Here is a 25,649-nt window from a genome sequence, read left to right on the forward strand (position 1 = left end):
AATAATAGCTTTATAACTTAATTAATGTAAATAGTTGAAAACAAAGGGTTGGTGAGTTTTGAAATTCCACAAATATTATCATGAGATCCTTCCGAGAACCTGAAGTACTCCTTGACAATTGTACGCTAGCTTCTACTTCTTTCCATGACCTTATTCACATAAACAAATCAACATACATGTATATATATATATATATATATATATATATATATGCATAAATAATTACTGTATGTATACAAAAAAAAATTATATAAAAATAAATTTATAAACTGACGTGACTTCGTGCAATCAATTAGATCTAATACTTTACGATAAAAATAATTTTACAATCTAGTTAACTTGACAATCTAACATACTACATCAAGTAATCACGTCATTTTATAAATTTATATTTGTAGAATTGGCCAAACTATTTCTCATGTGTGTACATAATATTATATATATATATATACACGTACATATCACACTGATCATAGGTACACATGTATACAGTATGCTGGTAGGATGAGTGTACAACGCCCAGGATGAATCTAAGCCGTTGGATGACTGAGATGATCAGTAGGCCCCACGAAACCAAAGGAAGAGAGAGAGAGAGAAGTTGACTTTGGAGAAGGTTGACGTCAAGGTCATGACTGCGTGCCATTCTTACCCAGCTGCTTCCTCCATGATTCCATGAAGCTTCTTTCTTTTTTCACTTTTTTTCGCTATATATCAATATTTATTTATTGAAGTACTCATCTTCTGAGTACTCCACCCATCTTATACATATATATATATATAGAGAGAGAGAGCTATGCCCTTCTCCCCAGGCTGATCAAACTCATCAAACCCTTCAACATCTCTCTCTGTGATTGTTTTTGGAGTTAAGTTCGAAGAAAATGGCGGCGAAACGCTTTTTTAATGAATCCGAATCGTCCAAGGAAGATCATCAGCAAGCTGCAGCTGGCGAGAAAAGGAAGAAACCCAGATATTCTTTTGCTTCGTATGTATATTCATGTGGCTTTTCTTACCTACAATTTGCATTTTTCCCGTTCTGATTAGTAGTAGTTTAGCCGCAGAGAAAGTTGTTTCTTAGTTATGTTACAAATTAAGCTGCAAGGGAAACGTCGTCTAACGTTTATGATCTTTGACAGTGTTATTGGAGAAGTGGTAATGGTGAATTCCTTGCAGAACCTTTTCTCAAACAGCTTGGAACCTTTGCTTAGAAGAGTGGTATGTGATCATGATCTTAGCTAATTATGTGTTGTCATGCTGATTACTCGAGCCGTAATGTATCAGTGAGAATATTGTTGATATTATAGGAACCTTTGGATATAAAAATTAATGAAACTGTGAATGATGTATCCCCTCAAATTCAGGTGATGAGAGTTTCAAGTGAGAGAGATGTATGAACATGTGAAGTAGTACTTGCTTTGTTGAGCATTTGATGATGCTCAAAAAATCGATATAAACGAATGACGTTGTGAGACCTACTTCCTTCATGTGTTCATCTCTTTTTACTTGAGTCCCTAAATTTTGGGTAAAAACTACATGAGATATTGATTTTTTTCCATATTTTAGATAATGTTGTCATGGACAACTCGAAGTCCTAATCATGAATGACAATAAGTTTTGTGGGGGAAAAACCATACTTTTTAAGTATTAATTGGCAGCCTTTTGTGAAGTTATTCGTGCGAAATTTTACTCAATTAATGCATGCACTTAATTTTCAGGTGAAAGAAGAGGTGGAGAATGGTCTAAAACGATGTTCCCAATTATCTATAACCAGATCACCTTCATTGAGAATCCAAGCTGCACCGGAGCCATCAAGTCTCCGACTGATTTTCAGTAAGAATCTTTCACTCCCCATATTCACTGGAAGCAAGATTGTGGACATTGAAAACAACCCACTTCAAGTCCTCCTCGTAGACACAAGTGTTGCCGGTACTGATCGAATGAGTCTTGTGAGTTTTGCTCACCCAATCAAAATAGAAATTGTTGTTCTCGACGGTGACTTTCCTCTTGGTGATTGTGATGCTTGGACTGCTGAAGAATACGATAGCAAAATCGTAAAGGAGAGAACTGGCAAGAGGCCATTGCTTGCCGGAGAGGTAACAATCACCATGAGGGAAGGTGTCGCTACTATTGCTGGAGATATAGAGTTCACAGACAACTCAAGTTGGATCCGGAGCCGGAAATTCAGGATCGGTGCAAAAGTTTCTCCAGGAAGCAACCATCAAGGTGCTAGAATTTATGAAGCCATGACTGAAGCCTTTGTCGTCAAAGATCACCGTGGAGAATGTAAGTTTCTTAATTATTGTTTATTTCTTACAATACTTTTAGTTCAGGACATGAAAATATCTCTTCAAGTTTTTATAAAATGAGAGACAGATAGACACATGAAATTATACTGAGTTCTACAATAATTAATATTGTTCTGTATAAAATTTTTTGACATTAAACGCTAAAATCAATATAATTTTGTTTGAAAAGATTGGATAGTAACATAATATGCTTATCTAGTACTAGTAGAAAATTGCTTATTTGTGACCAATTATTTTTAACGAAAATGATTATTTATTGTCAAAATGAGTCTGTTTTTATTATAAATAGTCGTTATCGTCGCAAATAACCTGTCACAAATGTTTATTTTTCTTATAGTTAATTATATATATATATATAGTGACCTTAGTTATTCCCTGTTAATCATCTTGAAGTCTAATGGCAGATTAGGGAACTTGAATGATCTTGACCATTATTGTATCAACTAGTTTTTGTATATGATTCCCTTTAATTTGTTCATTTATATGATTACAACTTCATGATTGGAGTACTGTCGTTAAGAAGGTCCGGTCCCACATATAATAAAATAGAAAAGACATGACTTCGATCCATTGGTTTTCCATGCATTTAAAAGTCACCAATTAGCTGTATATATGATAATGATAATGATAATGGACATTGGAACATTTCCCTTTCACTCCTCCAAACCAAACAAGGACTTTTAGGGTGAGTTTGGTTACCAAACTCATCTCAACTCATCGTTATAATTTTTTTAAATTTCAATATAAAATATAATAAACAATTCAACTTTTTTAAATTCTAAAATAATAATAATATTAAAAAATAATATTCTAACAATATTTTATCATCTCAACTCAATTCAACTCAACTCACTTCAATATCCAAACACAACCTTAGTCAATTTAAAGCCAATAGTTTTGCCTCTAATACTTCCAAATTATATATTTGTCGGGAAAGATCGATGCTCGACATATGGTTCCAAGTCCCATTAATCGCCCAAGTTTTGCAATGTTTCAAACCATTAATACATTTAGGGGAGAGGTTTCGAACTCCAAACCTCCATTTTAGAAGTTGGGATTATGCGAATCAGATCATATAACTTTGACAAACCATAAGATATATAAGACACCATATGTTGTTGATCAATCACAGCCATCCGATGCAAAGAAACCTTGCCTTGTCATTTATTTTATTCTTGTCATTAATTTCATTTCTTTACACGTTTGGCCGGCAGTCTGTACGTGATGTTTGGTAACATTAGTTAATTAACTTAGATCCCTTTTTTTTGTCTTATTTATAACATCGATCATTGTATATATATTTTTTAAGTGATTATCTTATAAAACCATTTAAAATGTGTCACATCATGAGTAAGATCAGTGAATAAAGATATATAATAAGATAATTTAGAATGAATAGACATAAAATAATATAAAGGCATGAACTGATCATCATGAAATTTTAATCTGTTTTGAAGTGTACAAGAAGCATCATCCACCAATGTTGAACGATGAAGTTTGGCGCCTACAGAAGATTGGGAAAGAGGGAGCTTTCCATAAGAAGCTGCAATCTGAGGGCATTAACAGTGTACAAGACTTCCTGAAATTGTCTGTTGTCGACCCCCAAAAACTTAGAACCGTATGTTTCTTATTTATCCTAAATTAAATCGAAATTAATTAGAAGTATATTTAAATAAAACCTTCGTGCTCTTCCAAATTATAATGGAAAAATATTGTTTTGGCAACAGATTTTAGGTGCTGGAATGTCTGATAAAATGTGGGACGCAACAATAAAGCATGCTAGGACATGCGTTTTGGGCAACAAATTGTACCTTCTAAAGGGAAATAACCTTGCCATCTTCTTGAATCCTGTATGCCAACTCGTTAAGGCTGAAATTGATGGGCATCTATACCACACTAGGGATTTGAACAACCTCAACAGGGTATGCATGCATGATCGATTTATTTATGATCTATTTCATTTATATATGGTTTATCATTTTTTCCAAGTCTTTTGTTTAGCAAGCTATCATCATCATCATCATCATCATCATGTTCATGCATGCATGCAAATCTCAAATAGTGGCTAGCTTTCTTATTAATGGTCTAAAATCAATGTGTGTTGTTGTTAATGTTGTTGGTATTTGCAGACCTATATTGAGAACTTGACAAGGGTGGCATATGAAAATTGGAGTTCCTTGCAAGAGGTTGAAGAGACTACTGCTGATTTAGTACTAACACAAGGTATATATTCAATTGTCTTTACAAGTATATGCATTGTTCTCTTTAATTGAGCAATACTATTCTTTATCCTAAATTTTGTTATCCTTAATCACACTTACTTATATGACACAATTTGAGTGATTTCACGTGTAAATCACTTAAAATGTGTGATTCGAGATGACAAAATATAAGATGAAGAATGCATAGTATCTCTCTAATAACAAACAAATGAAAAATTATATACAGGTGAAACGATCGAGCAATATCCCAACCATCAAGGACTAATGAAATCAATAGTTCACCAAGATGTGGGATATAACTTCCTTGCCGAAAGAGTACCTGTTGATCATCCTGTGGTGTATGGGTTAGGCAGTGGATCATCAGTACATGAGAGTGGGTGTAGTCATGACTGGGTAATAAACTATAACACGCCAATTGATCAAAATGGCATGATCAACTATAGCATCTCAGAATCCTCATCAGATGGAGAAGTAATGCACCCAAAGTCTTTCCTCAGTGACTGTTGAAGATATATATAGATAGCTTATATGCATAGATCTCAGGTGCATGTATGTGTGTATAAAATATATACATATATAGCCAATATATATATATATATATATATACACACCACCCAATAATGAGGTGTGATCATGTTGTTAATTAATTAGTGTAGGTGCAAAGGAAACCCCCAAAAATGCATGCAATCCATGCCTAATGCATTGTTATAGTTTAGTAATTAATCAAGTGCAGGTTCTGTAAATTTATTAATATCTATATATATTAGTGATTTGTCAAATCAATTTGGAAAGGAAGCAATGTAACCAAAATTTATCCATTCTTTTTCAGATATTTTTTTTTATTTAGTGTTTAGCCGTTAATCTTAATATTATATATATATATATAGAGAGAGAGAGAGAGAGAGAGAGAGAGAGAGAGGGGGGGGCTTTCTTAGGTCATAAGGCGAGCCCATCCCAAGTTTAAAGGTCAGTCTAATTTGGGCTTTGCTTGTTTCCTTGTTTGTCCAGTTGCGGCGGTACACTATACAATTATTTAATTTCCTCAAACTACGGAGTTTGGAAAATGGCAGATTTTATAAAAACAAATTTTAATATGCTACGTGAATTTACTTTATAATAAAAATAATTTTATAATTTAATATATTATATCAAATTAAATCAATTTATAAATTTACTTTACGAGATAACTTTGTGGGTTGAGCACTTCCCTTATCTTTAAAGCACATGAAGAGTATCATTATTATTCACATAAAAATAAAGGAAGTGTTTTGAAGAGGCATAGACATAATTTGTAGATCCCCATAATATTAAATATTGTCTATAAATAATGTGATTCCATCACTAAATAGAGTAGTGGTGTATATATTGTATCTATATCTTTTCCACTCATAAAAATTTGAGTTAAAAAACTTGTAGAGAATCCCGATTTCTGATTTGAGGATTAAGAGCATTGGCATTGGTCTAACCAAATGTTAGTGAATTGCAAATTATGACTAGTTTTACATTAAAAACCCTATAATGAGCTATCTAAAAAATAAAAAGTTAGATTTTGAGTTACAGTGAATGGAAGGCAAAAGTCATATTTGGCGTCTACTATTTGGGAGCCAAAAGTATATTTTATTAATTAAAATCATTAATTGCTTCTCTGTTTTTGTTACGCGTAATTCATTTTTAGTCCCTCTCTCACTTAAAAATTAAATTATTAATTAAAATATGATTAGTATAATTGTAAAATATAAAAAAAAAAATTTGAAAAAAATTTATTATTATTAAAAAATAATATTTTATTATTATTTTAACTAATAGACAGATAATCCAACGTGATAATCTCTCTTGAATGGCAAAAGCCCACTGAAAACGAGATTTTTTAAGTACATTTTTAAAAAAAAAATATATATATATAAAAGAGAGGGTATCAACTTCATTGTCCCTTATTATTCTACACAAACTTCATTGTCCCGTATCTTGGGCTGAATCTCAATTGTTTGATACATAATAAGAGGTGATCCAGGTTCTTGTGGACTAGAATGCTACAGATTCAAGAAAAATGGCTCATAATTTATTAATTAGTGTACAATCGAAATAATAAAACAAAATAGGATATTTTCTATTGGCACGCTTCTCTTGGTTAGCAGAAAAGAATAAATCAATCTACTTGCGAAAACATGGACCCAAATAAACCCATGACAGCTCTTACATAATATATATATATATATACACACATCTCTTACCCTCAATCAAGATATCATTTTTTAGCAGATTTACTTGTGCAGAACCATTTTTTTTTTCCTGAAAAATGGAGTGTAATTTAAGTACTGCGAGTTGATCCTGAAGAGGTGCTAATCCAATTCAGAGCAGAATCTGGAGAAACTGGCAGTGAGTGTTGCCTCTTCAACAACACAATTTCATCATCTGCAGATATATCTAACTGATTTTCCACCTTGTCATGTTTACTGCAATCCTTATTTTGTATCTCTTTTAGTGTTTCCAGCAACTTTGCCATGGATGGTCTCATTTCCTTGGCATGTTGCAGACACTGAAATGCCAACTCCGCCACAGCTAATATCATTCTCCTTACACTGTAATCTGATTCAAACCCAAGAGATGGATCGACAATCTCGTGTAATGTGTGGTTTTGGATCTTGTTGATAGCCATGTTTGACAGATTGATTTCCTCTCGATGTCGTGTGATGTCAACTGCAGGCATGGATGAAATAAGCTCAATCAAGACCACCCCGAAGCTAAATACATCACTCTTGTCGGTAAGCCGGTAGCATTCGTTGTACTCTGGGTCGACATATCCAGGAGTCCCTTGTGGAGCAGTAGAAACATGGGTGGCATGCGTTGGAAAGAGACGAGACAGCCCAAAATCTGCAACTTTGACACAAAAATTGTTGTCGAGGAGAATATTGTTTGTTTTTACGTCACGGTGGATGATGTCAGATGCATGTAGATATACCAAAGCGCTTGCAGTCTCTATGGCGATGTTCATTCGTGTAGACCAGGGCAGTGCACCAGGCTTTGCGCGTTCGCCGTGAAGATGATCGGCGACGGTGCCATTGGGAATGTATTCATAGACAAGCACGAGTTCACGGCTGCGGTGAGAGGTGCAGCCGTAAAGGGAGACGAGATTTTGGTGATGTAGGCGAGTAAGGATGACAACTTCGTTCATGAATTGCTCAGCTCTCTTCCAGTTGTTTTCATACAAACGCTTGACTGCAACAGCACGCCCATCTCGAAGCTTGCCTACTCAAAACAACGCCAAATCAGTGCATAAAAACATAATTTATTGCGGAACTTCATAATAAAAATTAAAACGCGATGTTTTATGTTAATTGATGTGACTTACTTGTAGGTCAGTAAGTGTTTAGTGTGTTAATGAACGATGCTTGCAAATAGATTGTTTAGCGAGGGAGGGAGGGTGTCTTACCATAGTATACGGTACCAAATCCACCATCTCCGAGTTCTTTGTCTGAATCAAAATTGTTGGTGGCTTCCTCAAGCTCAGTGTAGCTAAAGAGATGAACTCCAAAGTAGGTACTTACCATCTCAGAATCTACTGTTGAAGATGGATAAGAAGAGGCGTTTGGAGATCTCAAGGATGAGGGCACATATTTCTTCTTTTTGTGTTGTTGATAGATACAGAAGATTATACACATTATAACCACGGTTACAGCAGCTGTGCCAGCACCTGGATAAAAAGGGGGAGTGCCAGCAAGCTCAGGTTGATGACCAAAATGCAGAAATGCTGTCATACACTACATAAGGGAGAACAAGTAAAGGATGAAAATGGATGCATGCATTACCTATACCAGCCTTCAGCCCCCAATCCTTTTTCTGATCTGCAACAGTAAACGATGAAATCAGTATAGCACCCGAATTCTTGAAAGGAAAGAAGCATAAAGCAAAGAAGGAAGATGAGTTGTAAGGTCAAAAGTAGCAGAGGCATCAACTATAAGATAGGTAGAATATATTTTCTACTAAATGTGAAAGAGGAAAAAGATGGGGTGGGATGGGTTGGAAGAAAGGCTGACGAAAATGGGAAAAGGAGAAACCAGTCAAACCCAAAACTCACCATTTTCTGTGCTAAAAATTATGTTTTCCAAAGAAACTTTGTTCGGTTACCAAAGATACGGGTATAAAGAGTATGAATGCAGAATATCAGCTCATTTACCAACTATTCAATTTATTGAACGCTCGAGAAACAGGAAGACTCTACTTAAACTTCCTCAAGAGGTCTCTGTTTTTTTCCATTATAGCTTAATATCTGCCTTGCATCATTATGATTTCTCACCCCTCTAAGTCATACTAATTCTTATTTCAAACATTGACTTTGAAACTGGAGACAGGTAGGACTAGACATCTAGAAGTCATTAGAAATAGTTGCCCACAAAGAAAAATAAATGCTTTTGTTCTTAGTCATCGACTTAATGGTGCATTTAGTCTCCCAAAGCTAAAATGTTTAATTTTCTCGGAAGTGATTTGATTTCCACTCTTTTGACTTGACTGAATGTAGATTAGACAGAAAACTAAACGATTTTTCTGGAAGATGAAGAAGACTCTGTAGAATCAATGTAATGCCAAACCAATCAGACATTCCAACATCAAGGTAATTATGTCATTTTCTAGTCACAAACAGCAAGAAACCCATCTTTAGAATTTCAGTATGATTCATTTCCAACAAGCCTGTGAAGTTGACATTTTATTTGGGTCATTGCCACAAGTAAGAGGTAGGCAGGCTTGAAATTTTATGTCGAGGGATGTGAGTGATAGACTAAAAGTGGTGAAGATGAAAAAATGCATATATGAGAAGGATTTTAGTACATAAAGAAAGTTTTGGAGGTCCATTTGTGGTGGAAGGAAGGAAGAAGCAAAGGAGAATAGAGAAAAGGAAGGAAGCATTTGGATGAAAATTCCATGTTTTCCCTTTTGCTTTTGTTTTTGGTTTATGATTGAATTTGAAACGGATGGAAAAGACAAAACAAAGCTTCAAGCATCAGCAAAAAAGATATGCACCTTCAACAGCTCCCTAAAAGATCCTCACCCAATGTTACATTTAAAGACTAAAAGAACTATTGCTATTTTACTATATAATTTGTCTTTTTTTTTTAATGTCTCAGTCAATTTCACATCATTCTTACCAAAAGAAATCTGAATCTGTTTCCTTTTTATAGGTTGTAATTTTCCATTGATATGGACAATTTTGTACTCTATGCTAAGAAATAAATTTGGGCAAAAGAAACCATCTTCTCAATGGTGACATCATGATGATATGATATAGTGTCAGTATACATACATACATACATAAACATAAAACAATCATATAACATCAAAATGTCATAATTGCCTTGAGAATGGGCAAAAGTTGAATAAAACGGATTGGGAATCTCCTAAAAAATAAGAAGGGGAGGAACCAATAATGAATATGGTGAATAAATCTCAGAAAGTCTGAGTCTGAGGAGGCCATGACCCCTCCAACTTTGTGTGGAGTGCCGGACCGGGCAAGTTGGGGTGATGCTTAAATTATAGGAGTAGATGACTTTTGGCAAAGCTGTGATTGGTTGAGCAGAAAGTTGAGGAAAAACAGAACTCACTTGCCTCCTTTCACAGGCCCCAAAAGTAAATGAGCAGAGAAAATTATGGTCCAGAGACTCTAGACTTATCTAGATGATGGAAATGTGCACTGGATTGGTCGGTTTACTTCTGGTTGAAGCAACCTAAAAATGTTGTCAATTGTTGTTTTCTTAATCAGGTGACAGGGAAAAGGATATCTTGGAACTTAAGGATTTCAAGTGGTAGAGAGAAGCATGAAGAGGACTATACAGTATTTATTGTCTATGAATTATCAGCTCAAACTAATCAATCTCAAACAACAAGCATGTTGAATACTCAACACTTCCTCTGTTTGAATGTTGACAGGGTTAGGCTGTAAGGCGTTAAAGCATCTATATCTGGGGGAGTCACTGCCCACTAGAGCTCCAAAATTAAACAAGATTGGGCGATCTTGACCAGTCAACAAATGCAACCAAGTCAAGGAGGAAATATTTTATGGTGTTAATTAAGATTTCTTATGATTTTTCTCATCATCAGATGACAGCTGTTTTTCTCTTTTCATTTTTCAATTTTAAAGTATCATTCCCACTAATAAACAGAGAAAAGGACTAGATATTTAACTACACCTCATCCCTGCATGAACTTGAAGAGGATGGTATTATTTTTTCATTGTTTCAACATCAATCTGACCATAGGTTCCACCTGCATGCTATATAATACAAGCATTATATAAAGTTTTTGTCTATTGTCTTGTCTTATTTAGATAGAACAACAGGAATTTCATTAATATTTCTCAGTATTAATTAATTTGGTAGCAACTCATTAGTTGTTATCCTTTCTGCAGAGCTAGCTGGCTGTTACTTCATTATCTACCCCGAATCAGTTGATAAGACTCGAGGAAAATGAGATTCATAATCTTTTTAACCATCATCTCCTAATCGAGGGCTAATCAATAACATTAATTAAACAGAAAAGAGAACTACTATAGGGGGCTAATCAATGAGATTTTGCAGTTCTCTGACTGAAACTTCTATGATCTCCAATGGCCTAAAGATTCAATCTTTTTGCTGTTTATTTACTTCAATGTTCAATTGCTATGTGTATTAGAGAAACAAGGATACCCAAAGGAGAAAAACATAACTATGGAATGCAAAATTGTGAACTATCCCGACAGCTACCTGAAAAGAACTGTACTTCCTTCTCCTCTTCACCCTTTTTTGGGGCACCATGGATGGCCCCAGGAAAAGAACTCATGTTATCTTATGCCATTATGCAGACTTTAGGCTAATTAATGAAGAAAGGAGCAATACCAGCCAAACCAAGCAAACAACAAAGAAGCTGCAACGCTTCATTGTTAACCTAATCCAAGGAAGAACACAAGAAATTAACCGTGCGTGCGTACTTACCGGCTCTTGGACACATGATAACAGAGTTCACTTCACCACGGCAAAAGCAGACAAACGGCCCAGTACTGTTAGAGCCGCAGCTCCCACCGGATTTCTCACACTCCCCACATACAAAAGGCATCGGAAAACGGTATCTCACCTCAAACCCTTCATTCAACACGCTCTGAAGTGTCTGGTTTCCTCTTTCTTGAGGGTCCTGACCAGAAAGAGCAGCACCACCCCGCCGGAGAATGGGAACTTTGATATTAGAACGGCATTTCGCAACTTCTGTATGGTTGGTTTCGTCTAAATAGTAAGTATAATTATATCTATCGCCACCTTCTGAACCGCACATAAACCTTTTCTCTTCCGATGTATTCACTTGAGAAGAGCAGTTGTAGACTAAAGTTAGGTTCTGAACCGTTTGAGGATCGTAATAAAACAAAGTGTAGTTCAGAGCGGTGTTGACGAACTTTCGGGGACAAGAATATTGGATGTCCCAGAGATCCATTCTTACAATGGACATGCTATGAGCAGATTGGTTGATGTTCAGAACCCGGAATTCAAGCTCTTCAAATTTCATAACCGCGTACGAATCGTTCCGGCACTCGAGCTCGTATCCTCCGTAGCCGCAATACTGAGGCCGAGCACCTCCCCAGAAAGGGAAAGAGAAGTTTGTGAGGTTTCCACACTGGTAGGGACGACTGCAAGCAAGGAAGGGATCATCCTCGATGCAGTGAGATGGAGGTGTTACAGTTGAGAAGAAGGAGAGGGTGATGAGAAGGGAAGATAGAGAGAGATGGGCATCCATGTTTAAAGGATATTCATGGAGAGAAAAGAAATAGTCTTTAGGAGAGATTGACGAAGTGTTTTAGAGGTGAATTGCAGATGACGCAGGTGGATATACTTTTATTGAATGAAGGCCGGAAAGCGATAGAAGTAGGTTCTGTTTTCACATTAAGAATTATCAAGTTGGCCATGTTTAGGAGGGAGATTGGTTCCAGCCTCTGACTTCTGATATCAGAGAGAGAGAGAGAGAAGGTGTTGACGTCGACCATGAGAAGGGTTGGGGTTGAATATGAAGGCGGGCGACAGACGCAACAAGATGACGAAATTAGGCGTATGGAATCGTGTTAGGCGATTGTGAAATGCTTTATAACTCAAAACAAATCTCATATCCGAAGTAGTTTAATCCTGTGGGTTACATTTAAAATTATTTTTATTATAAAATAAATATAATGTATAATATAAATTATATCGGTTTTGAGATTTATTTTTATGATATTTTTTTGTGGATATAATACTTCTAAAAAAAATAATTAATATTATGATTTAAAAATAATAATTTTATTTCAAAACCTCTAAATTCTACATGTTAATATTAGGAGAGTATAAACTTAATTAATCTAACGGCATCACACCTCACTAATAATAAATTAGAGAAATAATATTTAAAATCGTGGAGTGCATAAGTACCGTATAATTTATTTAAAAAATAAATAAATACGAGACTTACATAAAAAAACGATTACACACTCTACAACTATATCGAACATTATTCTAATAATTATCAAAAATTTAAAAAGCTTAAATAGATGTAACAAATATCATATGACTTATTTTATTTTATGTACTTTGTTTTAATTTATTGGCGTTGAAGCTCGAACGACAAGTCTGCACTGCAATAATATCCTAATAGTTTACTTTAATTACAATCTTTTATAAATTGATTTTAGGTTGTTGAGTGCAAGCCACGTTTGATTGAATATTAGGAGTGAATTAATAAAAGAATTTATTCTCATTAGACACTAATCGAAGCAAAAGAAAACTCCGAAGAAAATATAATTGAAAATAATTTATTCTAATTTCGTACGTTCAATACTACAAATGATTTTTTAGAAACATGAATTTTATGAAGAATTGGCAAAAACATAATCAAAATTAGTAATGCAAGGGCTAGCATGGAGTTCACGACCCGTGGTGAGTCTCTACTTTGAGCCACATAGGCACAATGTAGCCATGAGTTTGCTCAGAGAACCACGACCATGGTGGACCGTTCATCTTTACACAGACTCATGCCCACGCCGTGGTCTACGATGTTTTTTTTTTTTTAAATATATTTTTTTATTTGTATATTTAAGATTTGATTTGTGGATTTGAAATTTGATTTTTCATGATGGATAATGATGCTTAATAATCCAAGTAAACATGAATGTTGCATGATAGACTCGATATCTTCGAGTTTTTATGAAAATCTACCTTTTGATCTAAAATGAAGTAGTACATTTCTCTTAATGATATTCTGTAATGGGTGGAGAATATTTTATTACCTATTTTCCAAAATTAATTTGGATCTTTGCATGAATTCTAATACCTAAAGTGAGAGATAGACATATAAAATGAATCCCGCAATATTTATTCAGTATTTAATATTGCTCAAGATATTTACTTTGACAGCTATAAATACTGTGAGATCTATTTGTGCGTCTATCTCTTTCAACATTCTACACCGATTCAAATAAAAACTAAAAAAGATTTGAATCCTTCCAAAACCTAAGAATTTTCTAACCATACATTTTTTTTTCCTTATTAAAACTGATCTTGAAGTGATGCATGATCTCCTAAGAAGACATCATGATAAATAATGTATTTTACTAAGTTGATTCAACTCACAGTCCTCCAATCCGGCGCCCCTATAGCTGGCCAGCTCACGGCCTCCATTGTCTTATATATTGTATGGTTTATGACTATATATACGCGCTAACTAGCTGACATGCATGCACGCAGCACAATGCCATAATTTTCGTTTCACGCATTCTTTCTTTTTTTCTTGGGTCCTCGTCTTCTCATATGCTTCTTCATTATATGAGGAACTCTCTGTTTTTACAAGGGAGAAAATGTCAGACTCAGATCCCGATGTCCTCAGCCACCGGCCGGCTGGCCAGTACTGCAACCTTCAATCAAACATCGTATGTTGAACTTGGACTCCATTTCACTAACTTACGATATTGTAAATTTATTTTTATAAAATTTTTTTATAACTGTATCAATTATCATGAGCTTAAAATTATGTTTGATTTTTAAATTTAATTAAATTTAATTGAATTTAACATCTAAATATTTAATTTTTAAATTATTAAACTCATTCTAAATCAAAACCTTCTTACACGTGAGATTCATAATTTTTTTTAACTTAAAACATCTTATACGTGAGACTCATATTCTTTTTTAATTTTTTATAAAAAATACTAAATATATTTTAACATTTAAATATATTTTAAATTTAATTTAAATGGATCTTACATGACTTTATATTTATTACTACTTAATTTATAACTATTTATAAAAAATTTAATTTAACTAAATTTAGATCAACATTCGCATCCTAAATATTGTACGACATCGGGCTATATCTACATCCTCCTTGAAACAGCAAACGAGGCATGAATTCTCACTACTGCTGCTTGCTACCGCTGACAATTGTCTCTAGGCAGCTAAATCGCATGTAGGGCTGCTCGAAAACCAACTTATTTTGGGCCCACTCCTCTTGATCCTTAGGCCTAAAGGCAATTGGTCTGGACCATTCTTCAAGCCCACTTTCTTTTGATTTTTTCTTTTGGGATCCTATATATCCTAAATAAGCCATTCTATATAATATTTATGTAGCGAGGCACACAATACACACATTATCTAGATATTTTTTATTTTTTCATTTATTTTTGGGTGCAAAACGCACCAGATCCCTCTCTCTCTCTCATCATCTATCTTCCTCTCTCTCTCCTCAACTCTCTCTCCTCGACTCATCAGATCTCTTTCCTCGGCTCTCTCTCATCGACTCTCTCTCTCATTGTCTCTCTCTTCTCGACTATCTCTTTCATCGTTTCTCTCATTAGATCTCTCTCTCCTCAACTCTCTCTCATCCCTCATCTCGGCTCACTCTCTCTCTCTCATCTCCACTCTCTCTCCTCATTTCTCTTTCTCAGTCCACTAATTTTAAATTTAAGATATGTATATTTTAGATGATATCACATAATGTGTACAAAAATAACTGCTCCCAAACATTAGCTTCTCCCCAAATTATTTCATCCTAAATTATTCTAGTTAACAATGTAACTATTTATCATAAATTTTATTAATGTTCTTAATTGCATTAATATATGTGACATTTTGAGTTTATATGTCAAACACTTGAGTGACATCCACTAGCTTGACTTGTGCGGCAGTGCCACAAAATAGGGCATGAAAGGCATGATTCTTCAATGATCAAATAAATGTGTAAACAAACATAGGCGTGAAAAGCATCACATCCAAGAGATTAAAATAAAAAATAAAAAATCAAAAGCTATAGCCTTCCCTAGCTATATAGTATTGTAAATAAAGATTGAAATATATGCAGAACTCAAACATGGGAGCGTGAGCAAAACTATCAGCTAGCCTAGCTAGAGAAACCAAGGCGTTAACCACATGGTAAGTAATCAACTTAAATAATAGAAAATAAGTCTAAAACAAAGGGTAGAGATTCTGTCTAATTCTAATATTATTGAATTGAAAAGTATGATGATGAAGAGGTATAGACCCATCAATTGTGTTAAAGATATAATTTAAACATTTATATTTAATTCTTCTCATCAGCTCAAGTTGTAGGGATAAGCGATGATTATTTATTAAAAATTATATTTACAATTTTAGGATATACAAGTCTCGTGCATCCTTTTTGAAAGAAGTGAGTAAATATGTAATTCATATAAAAAATAATTTTTTAAGATAGATCTCACTTTTTTTTTTTAAAAAAAAAATATGATATTTATACCCTTTAAACCGTATCTAGTATTACTCTTATTTAATATGACCATAATAGAAATTTTGATAAATTCGAATCCCCGTTTAACTATGGTTTTAGATTGTTTTCCTTCTGTCTTCTGCCCTGAGTTCTTTATATATTTCTTCAGTTCAAAAATATTAAGAACATACATACACTTGTAACTATATAGCTAGGCACAGTTATAAACGAAGTTCTATAGCCCAAAACAATCAGACTCAAGACTTTCCTTTTTATTTTATTTTCTATGAAAGAGGCTGATCAAGACTTTAAGCTTGGAGGATTAATGCACTAGAAAGCATACCTTTGCAACGGCCCCTACGTATGCTGCCATTGTTGCAGAAACACAGCAACTCTCCTGCTGTTTCGTTATACCCACAATACCCACTGGACCTCTCGCATGTACTGCAATTCGCAATAACTCCCCAATCGAGCACGAACCCATTGTTCATGGCGCCACCAAAACCTCGAGTCAAATTCGAAATCTCGATCCCAGACCTCATCACAGTCGCCACAACTTTCTCCTCGCAGGTGATCTCCGACCACAGCTCGAAGCCTTCCATTCTCTCAGTTCCCTCCACAAACACAAAAGATCGCATCAACTGATGTTCCAAGCACGCTATGGCCGGCAAAAATGGAGGGTATTTGCTGCAGTTGAAGTAGAAACTAAGGTTCAAATCATATTCTGCAGAGAAGTTCAATGGTAGCGTCTGCAGAGTAACGTTGTGACGCGCCCTCGGACACAACTGGTTTGTGGCGTCGATGTCCGCAAGGGTTAGGGTATGTGCGGTGTAGTTTATGTCTTTCACGTAGTACGTGTCGCTGGGCAAAGAAAGTACTGCGGGCTCGTCGCCGGCATCCGAGCACGTTAAGCCGAAACCCCGGTAGCCACAATATGAGTTATTGGCCGTGGTGTTACTGTTGTTTCCTTGCAGCCAAAAAGGGTATCTGATCGTAACGTTACCACAAGTACTTTGCGAAGGCCGGCATGTTGTCGGAGAAGAACTAGGATCGGTGGCTGAGGAGTTGGTGAAGAATAGGGAGAGAAAGACGAGGAAAATGGTCAGAGGTTGTGACATGGTGAAAGAAATGTTCGAAACGATGACAAACAGGAAAAGTTTGGCCGTTTTTCAGAACTGGGCAATATTGCTTATATATTGGTACTGAAATGCTTCTTGATGAAGTTACTTTATACAGTTAAATTTATAATTAATAAGATTTAATTTAATACATTATATTGTAAAATTATGTTATTGTAAAGTAAATCTAAAATATCATATAAAATTATTTTAATTTATAAATTTATTTTTATAAAATTTCTTTATAACTATAATATTTCGCTTTAGTTACGCATTAGTTGCGTAGTTTTGTATACTAGGTTCAATGTGATATTATTGGACTAGAAAAGAGAAAATGATTGGTCCATACAAAAATTTTATAGAAGAAAGTTTATACATGCAATTTAATGTCATCCATTATATTGAAAAGCTATAATGATAAAATAGATCTGACATATTACATTAAGTCGCAGCATGTAATTAATCTACTTTTTATGTAGGGCTAACATTTTTTAGCAAAACAAAGAGTAACTAGCGTTGATCATTTTAAAATATCCCTTCCTCCCATGGTTTTTGAACATTCAGGACTTGTTTGGATAGAGAAACGATCTCATCTTATTGTTACAAAATTTTTAAATTTTCATACAAAATATAATAAACAATTCAACTTTTCAAATTTTAAAATAATAATAATAGTAAAAAAATAATATTATAACAATATTTTATTCAACTCATCTAAAATCATTTCATCTGATCTCACTATTCAAACCAACCATCAGACTTTATGTGATCATTTTGTTTGTCTCTAATATGGTGGATTACTCCACTTGCAAAAGTTTACAAATTCCGTACACCACATTCAAGAGAAGTTTGGGATTATAATTACATGGTCTCTATCGACTATTTTCTAAATACTTACAAAATTATGCATATTACAATTTGAGAAATGTTTTAGCCACAGTAAAGATATTATAAAAATAAACCTATTATTGAGAAGTCTCATATGGTTTAAGAACAAACAAATCTTGAATTTTATAAGGAGTTACCACACTCTTCCTATCAAGAATTTTATAGAGAGAAATTGATATTTCTATATAGTATCAGAGCAGGTTAACTTATGACTGATGATAAGCTCCTGCGACTTACTTATGATGATGGTACAAGAAATATCAATCCACACTTGAGGGGGCGTATCGAGAAGTCTCACATGATTTAGGAACAAACTCATCCTGAGCTTTATAAAGAATTACCACACTCTTCCTATTAGGTATTTTATGAAGAGAAATGAGTATTTCTATATCCACAAATTAATGTAATTTGATATAATATATTAAATTATTAAATCATTTTTATTATAAAATAGATCTAAGTATCATGTATAGACATATCTATTTATGAATTTATTTTTATAATTTTTTTTTATGGTTGTAATACTTCTCTTCCAATTTGAATGCCAATTATCATGGTTAAAAAATAAGGCGTTCTTGATAGAATTAAGATTTTATCAAGTTGTTGATCGAACTTGAGGATAAGAGTGAAATAAATGTACGAAATGAATTCGACAATATTTATTTATACATATCATTAAATAAATAATAAATATTATAAAACCCTTTTATATATCTATCTCTTCGAATCCGAAAAGAGTGATAAACACGAAATCTTTCCTCCTAGATAAAGGCAACATTCCGTGTTAACGTCAGAAAAAGTTTGTGATTTCCACGCGGCGGTCAAAATTAAACCCATTGTACGTACGTGGTTTCAGATATTGTCGTGTGCTAGTATTGTTTTGGCCCCAAAGGAACCGATGAAGATGATGTTTGTCCTCGTCTATTCTCATTAACAAGTTTAAAAGTAAAATATAATAAAAAAGATATTTTTATTATAAATAATTTTTATAAAATAAATTTATAAAATTCGATGTGATTTAATATAAAATATTAATTTATTAAAATAATAAATTTAAAATTATGTAAATTTATAAATTTAATTTTTTTTAAAATTATTTTGTGACAGTAATATTACTGTAAAAGTTATGCTATTGGTGCAAGGTTGGTCATGGGTGAGCATTAATCAAGAAAGAAGAATTCAAATACGACTCAAAATTTGTTTGGTTGATCCAAAGAAAAATTCATAAAGTCTTTGGGAAGAAGATGGCCAGAAATTTCATGCTGAGGAATATAAAATATAAAATACTAAGATCTCAATAAAATGGCAATAAAATACAAAGGAGGCGTGTGTTCTTTCAGTTCCTTTCATTATTATAATTTATAACCCTAATTGCTTGCTCATTATCTGTGCTTTTTTTCTTAGTCTGTTTCTGGGGAAGGTACAAAGACTGACAGTCGTGGACTTGACCCGAAAGTTGTTGACGACTGAATTCAACATTTGCAAATGAAGTTGCTTTGCAGTTCTGATCGTAGGGAGAAAAATAATATATTTTTTGTTTTTATTTTTACGTGCTTTAATACTGCATTAGGATATTGAGATAATTTTAAATAATTTAAATTAATTTATAAATAATAATATTTATGAATTTCATTGAGATGGATTTGAATATATGAAATAAGTTAAAATATGTATTAGAATGTATAGAATAGGTTGAGATATGTTTAACTTTTTATGAAAAATTAAAAAAATAATAAATTAATCATTAATTTGAGATAAGTTGAGATGTATTTGACACACAAACATATTTAAAAATTTATTTGACACGTTAGTTGCTATCATTTTGTTTTTTTTAAAAAATTATTATATTTTAAAAATACGATGTCTTATATATTATATATAGAGTAATGCTACGAACATGTACAATTTTATATACTTTATTTATGTAATCAAGTATTAGAGATTTCCTAGGTGATGTACAAGTTGTGCTTGCTGCTCCTAGATCCAGTGTTCCCTTTGCATACCTAGCTGAGTGCTATGCATTTATTAAGGGCTATAACTTTGTGTCATGAACTGGGTTTTGAATCTGTTGAATATGAAAGTGATGCTAAGATTGTTGTAGAATCAGTCAATGCTTATAACTCCGATTTTTCATGGTCAAGGAAGATTATTGAAGACGTAAGACACATTATGGCTTGACATCCAACTTGGAAACTTTCTTTCATTCGAAGGGAAGGAAACAAAGTTGCTCATGTTGTTGCAAAATTTGCTTTGTCTCTAGTTAATGAGTCAGTTTAGATGGAGGAGGGACCAGATGTGGTCCTTCCTAGTATTGCTTTTGATAAGTCTTGTTTCAGTTGAGTTATGAAATGAAAGTTATCATTTTAAAAAAAAAAAAAGTTTTTGATGGCATGTTGGCATTGCAACATTAGTTGAAATATTAAAATAATTATTTTTTATTTCCATTCTTTTTGCCCTGTTTTAATTATTTCAGTTATGAAAATTTGTTTATGGTCCATTTTATTATCTTCCTCTCAATATTTATTGACTTGCTATCAAATAATTAGTTTATAAGTAGAATATAATAAATAGTTTTCAATCATTTAAGAGTAGTACCACAGCTACAAAGAAATCTCATAAAAGTAAATTCATAAATTAATGTGACTTCATGTAATATGTTATATTTATTTTACAGTAAAATTAGCTTTACTATCTGATATATCACATCAAGACATATATATCAATTTGTGAGTTTAATTTTATGAAATTACTTTGTGGCTAAAACATTTCTCATAATTTAATATCACGATATTAGATAGTATGAATATGATGGTAAATTGAATGGTGAATAGCAGTATGATGTTTCGAATTGGTGTTGTAATGCCTGTTCTTGTGGTGGGACTTTAGGAAATAGTTTTAGAAAAGAGACAGAAATTTTTGAACTTTTTAAAACCTTTTCCTTTCCTCTTTAGGATATAAAAAATTCTAAATTTAAAATAAAATCTGCTTTGTAAATCAAAAGAGAGTTTACAATGGTACTCATTAGATTAAAATTGCAAAGTCCTTTTACAGAATATGCTTTTATATATTACATCCAATGTGCCTTGGCTTCTGTCACCTATCCCTTAGAACAATGTTTGTCTTGACGCTTTATCTTCATTTTCTTCTTGAGAGAGGGAGAAACATACATAAAAATAAAATGAGTCAAATACTCAATAAGCATTACTTCATACTGTAAAAATATAATAACATAGGTTTTTATTCATACATTTATCATTCTTCTACTTATATTATATAAAACATTTATTTCTTTTGAAAACATTACAAGCTGGTGGAGTTTTTCTTTAAAAAGGTTTTTTGTAATACCCAGGCCCAACATGAAACTCGCGTTGGATTTTTTTTTATATGGATGAAAAGCCCACTTGGATTTTAGTAAGTATTTTTGAGAATAGGGTACGGGCCAAAGATTTTATATTGATGGAATATGGATTTGTTTTTATTGGACTTAATAATTGGGTTAAATTTAGTTAATAGTTTATGGACGAAGTGAGATTTACTTTATATGGTATTTAGCCCAACAAAGTATGGCACGAGTTAGAGTTTGGAATGTGAATCAAGGCCCATTAGTATTGTTTTAAGTTCATGATCCATGAAAATATTTTGGACTAGCGGAAAGATTTTTTTGGACAGCTCTAACCGGCCCAATCTATGCTCTACAATATCCAAGTTGTGGGCCAAATATTTTCACATGGGCCCAAAAAGCCCAAGCCACCAGGGATAAGTTCCACACGTCTCCCATACACTTCTCTACACCATGCACATTCATTTTCCACTTCATTCACGGCTGATAGTTCGTATTGTAGATATATACTCTCGTATAAGCAGTTATTCATTAGTTTTACAAGTTAGGGCTGCTGTATTTTCTCCTTAGGTTTTAGCAAGCAAACCTCCAACCAAGAGGTAGAAAGTCGCTGCCAACTAGCGGCAACGTAGTGAACTGGCATCACCAAAGCACGAGCTCCACCGTGCGCACCACTCTCTTCACGAATCCAGCCACCCAACTCAACAAAGCTTGCCTGATGGACAACTTCCCACTTCCCCGCATCAATCACATCATCGACTCCACGACAGGCCATCATATGCTTAGTTTCATGGACACTTACTTTGGGTATAACCAGATTTGCATGAATATGGAGGAATGGAGAATACCTCTATCATCACCGATCGAGGCCTGTATTATTACACAGCAATGCATTTTGGGCTAAAGAACATGGGAGCCACCTACTAGCGGCTGGTCAACCGTATGTTCAAAAATCAAGTAGGAAGAAACATGAAGGTTTACGTGGATGACATGTTGGTTAAAAGTGGGATTATGGAGCAACACTTAAATGATCTGAGGGAGGCTTTCGCCGTTCTGAGGCAATACCAGATGGAGTTGAACCCGGCAAAGTGCACGTTTGGTGTCGGATCAGGGAAGTTTCTGAGGTTCATGGTGTCAGAACGCGGGATCGAGGCCAATCCCAAAAAGGTGGAGGCCATCCTCAACATGGTTTCACCCTGAAACATAAACGAGGTGCAAAGGAGACTCCTCGGTCCCAATGCCACTCTCTCTTAGACGCCTTCTTCTCTATTTTCACAGGCCCATTGCTAAAGACCTGAGTTGTTGGAACCTCATCCAAAGGTGTACGAAACACAACGTTAACAAAGAGCATACAAAAAGGAAGACGTATGGAGCTTGAGAAAGTGGTGAAAAAACTTGCAGGTGGTGGCTAAAGTATAATCATTGTGAAGAGAAGCTACAACTGTCATAACATATTCCTTGTTGTTGGAGTTGCCTTCGCTATTGGTTTTCTGGAAAAGAGTTGCTATGACTATTGGTGAACTGGGGCTTAAGAAGGTAGTTGATGTTGGTTGAGTAGGCTTGAGATAAGAGAAATCAAGAGGAATAAGTTTTGTTTCAGCTTTTTGTGCTACTGCAATTGGTGCCAGTTGCTGTCTTGGCTACTGTAATTTGGTTCCATTATCGTATAAAGGCTAAAGAAAATGAAGGGAAGAGATGGAAAGAGGGAATTTAAGGGCTATACATGAGAGAACCAAAAGAATAAAAGAGTATGGCTAAAAAAATGAAGAAACCCGAGAACTTGCAGTACCTGCTGCTACTTTTGTTTTTATGCTTCAGTTTGTTTCAAATCTCAGATGCTGCCTCTTTTGCTACTTCAATACACTTCTATAACTCACACGTGACAAGGGAGTGGTGGAGAGGAAGAGAACTGAAGAAGAAAACCAAAGGATCGGAGCTGGAAAGAGCAGACCCGAGAGCTTGAACTCGCTGATTTCTGCACTGATGCAGATTCTGTTCTTGATTTTTCTGTTTTGCTGTGTGTGCTTCAATTAAAACTGTTTTGGTGGTTGAGATACCCTTTTAAGGTGGTCTAAAACGAGGTAAATCAGTGACTAAGGTAGTGAGAGTTGAAAGGAAAGGAAGGTTGAATATTTTCCTTGCTTCTGCAACAAGCTTATCTGCATTGGTTTGGGAGTGTGCACCTTGATCTATCGCTGTTTGTATATTTCTGTTTTATTCAATAACACAATGGTTTACGCTTAAGAATGGTGATTCATGGAGGCTTGCGCTCCACTATACACTAGGAGTCTTAGTGGCTTACTAAGTACAAGTTGGGAGCTACCTAACTTGATCATAGGATTGAAGAAAAAGAAAGACTTAAGAGCTGACTTGAGATGAGTTGATGAGTTGACCAGCGGATCACGGCTGCTAGAAGTGCAGCTGGAGGGAACCGTCGGATCATCTGGTGCTTCTCTGATACTACTGCAGTTGTCTTCTTCCCTTCCTGGTGGCTCACGGCAGCTAGAAGTGCTGCTTTGGTGGAGAGTTGAAGGGGAACGCGAAGAACAAGGAAAGGAGTTACGTCGGTTTGGAGGCGGGGAAGCATGGAAATGAGACTATACGAGAATTTTGTGAATAATATTAAGATAATTTGTGAATATGAGTGAGATAATTTGAGTTAAAAGAAGTTGTCCTGCTTATATTAAAAAAAAAAGTATGCCATGTTCATAGCTTTCAATTACGTATGGTTCGAGAAAAAACACATTTCGCAATTGCAGGATCATCAGAAATATGAGGTTTATCGTAAAATAACCTATGGAGTGTCACAAATTTAGAAAAAGTTTCTCAGAATTTTCTAATTTTCATAAAATTAATTCTCAATTTTAAGAAACTTAGATTCCTCCGACAAAATACATTTAATTTCTCAACGCCGCAATAACTCACATGGCCATTAATCTTACATGTCAAGTACCAATCAACCACTGACACGTTGCATTTGAATTCCAATGTATTAGAAAATAGAGAAATGATATTTACAGATGTAAAATGCGTAAGCACAGCATAATCCTTTTAAAAAAAGTAAGTAAATACGAGATACACATGATAAAAACTAATTTTTAATAATAGACTCTACTCATTTTCAAAAAAATTACGTTGCACTTGCACACTTCACGACTCTATCTAACATGTTGAAGTTCATATATTTCATGCATGTTCCTATTAATTGTAGAGGAGATTAAGTTTAAAATAAAATATTAAATAATTTATTTTAGAGGCGACGTCTAAAAAGAGTGTATTCAACTCCCTAATCTCGATTCTTATAGACCCAAATTAAAAGAACATTAAAAAAGAGATTGGATAAGCACCACTATCGATAGGATCATCCCCTCCAGGAGTGTTTAAACTAAACATGGATGGAGCTATGTTTTCCAATCAACACAGTGCAGGAGTTGGGAGTTATTCTTAGGGACTCTCATGGTGAGGTGCTTATGTAAGCAAACAAGAAGGAGCATACAGTCAGTGATCCTAAAGGAATTGAAATGCTAGCTATCCTTGGGGGATTACAGCTGAGTGTGCACTTGGGGGTTAATGATATAATCATTGACAGTGATTCTTTGCTCATGGTGAAAGAGCTACAGCAGGATGAGCCTTCAGTGTCCATGCTTGGCAATGTAATAAAGGATACTAAGGAATTGATGAAATAGTTTCATAGCTGTGAAGTTCAACATGCGGGAGAATGGGGAACGAAGCAGCACATAGGCTTGCTAGATTTGCTTGGAATGTCCAGGACATTAGCTTATGGTGGGGGATCTTTCCCCTGATGTAATATGAAATTTATATGAAAAAAAAAATTATTTTACCCCCACCATTTTTGAAATAGGGTGCACAAAACTTGCAAACCATTAAAGTACATCCAGCAATACTGTTAAAAACAACTAGCGTGCCATGTGTAGAAATAGATTAAGATATTTAATTGAAAATAACATATAATTTAAAAAAAAAAAACAGTTTTTACTTTAAACTGTTTAAAATAAAAACAGTATGAATCTTGGCAACGATTGTAGCAAGACCTCTGTGC

At 34.3% G+C, this 25,649-nt stretch overlaps 2 protein-coding genes across 3 annotated transcripts; one reads left to right on the plus strand and one right to left on the minus strand.

Moving 5' to 3' along the window:
- Positions 1 to 757: 757 nt before the first annotated feature.
- Positions 758 to 5,314, plus strand: LOC109010687 (protein SAR DEFICIENT 1-like). Its single transcript, XM_018991582.2, has 7 exons — positions 758 to 982; positions 1,134 to 1,212; positions 1,713 to 2,280; positions 3,761 to 3,921; positions 4,031 to 4,225; positions 4,433 to 4,526; positions 4,752 to 5,314. Exons 1-7 carry the CDS (start codon positions 879 to 881, stop codon positions 5,030 to 5,032), a joined length of 1,482 nt encoding a protein of 493 aa, XP_018847127.2. The 5' UTR covers positions 758 to 878; the 3' UTR covers positions 5,033 to 5,314.
- A 1,297-nt stretch (positions 5,315 to 6,611) lies between these two features.
- Positions 6,612 to 17,404, minus strand: LOC109010677 (LEAF RUST 10 DISEASE-RESISTANCE LOCUS RECEPTOR-LIKE PROTEIN KINASE-like 1.2). 2 transcript variants are annotated; one of them, XM_035686133.1, is made up of 4 exons: positions 16,587 to 17,404; positions 8,332 to 8,367; positions 7,956 to 8,216; positions 6,612 to 7,771 (listed from the first exon to the last, which is right to left on the minus strand). In XM_035686133.1, the coding sequence occupies exons 1-4, from the start codon at positions 17,359 to 17,361 to the stop codon at positions 6,834 to 6,836; spliced, it is 2,010 nt and encodes a 669-aa protein (XP_035542026.1). In that variant the 5' UTR covers positions 17,362 to 17,404; the 3' UTR covers positions 6,612 to 6,833. The 2 variants fall into 2 exon arrangements, with proteins under 2 accessions (XP_035542026.1, XP_018847118.1); XM_018991573.2 differs by lacking the exon at positions 16,587 to 17,404 and adding an exon at positions 11,485 to 12,565.
- Between the last annotated feature and the right edge of the window lie 8,245 nt (positions 17,405 to 25,649).

The sequence above is a fragment of the Juglans regia genome, chromosome 15 (assembly GCF_001411555.2).
Source record: "Juglans regia cultivar Chandler chromosome 15, Walnut 2.0, whole genome shotgun sequence".
Taxonomy (NCBI): domain Eukaryota; kingdom Viridiplantae; phylum Streptophyta; class Magnoliopsida; order Fagales; family Juglandaceae; genus Juglans; species Juglans regia.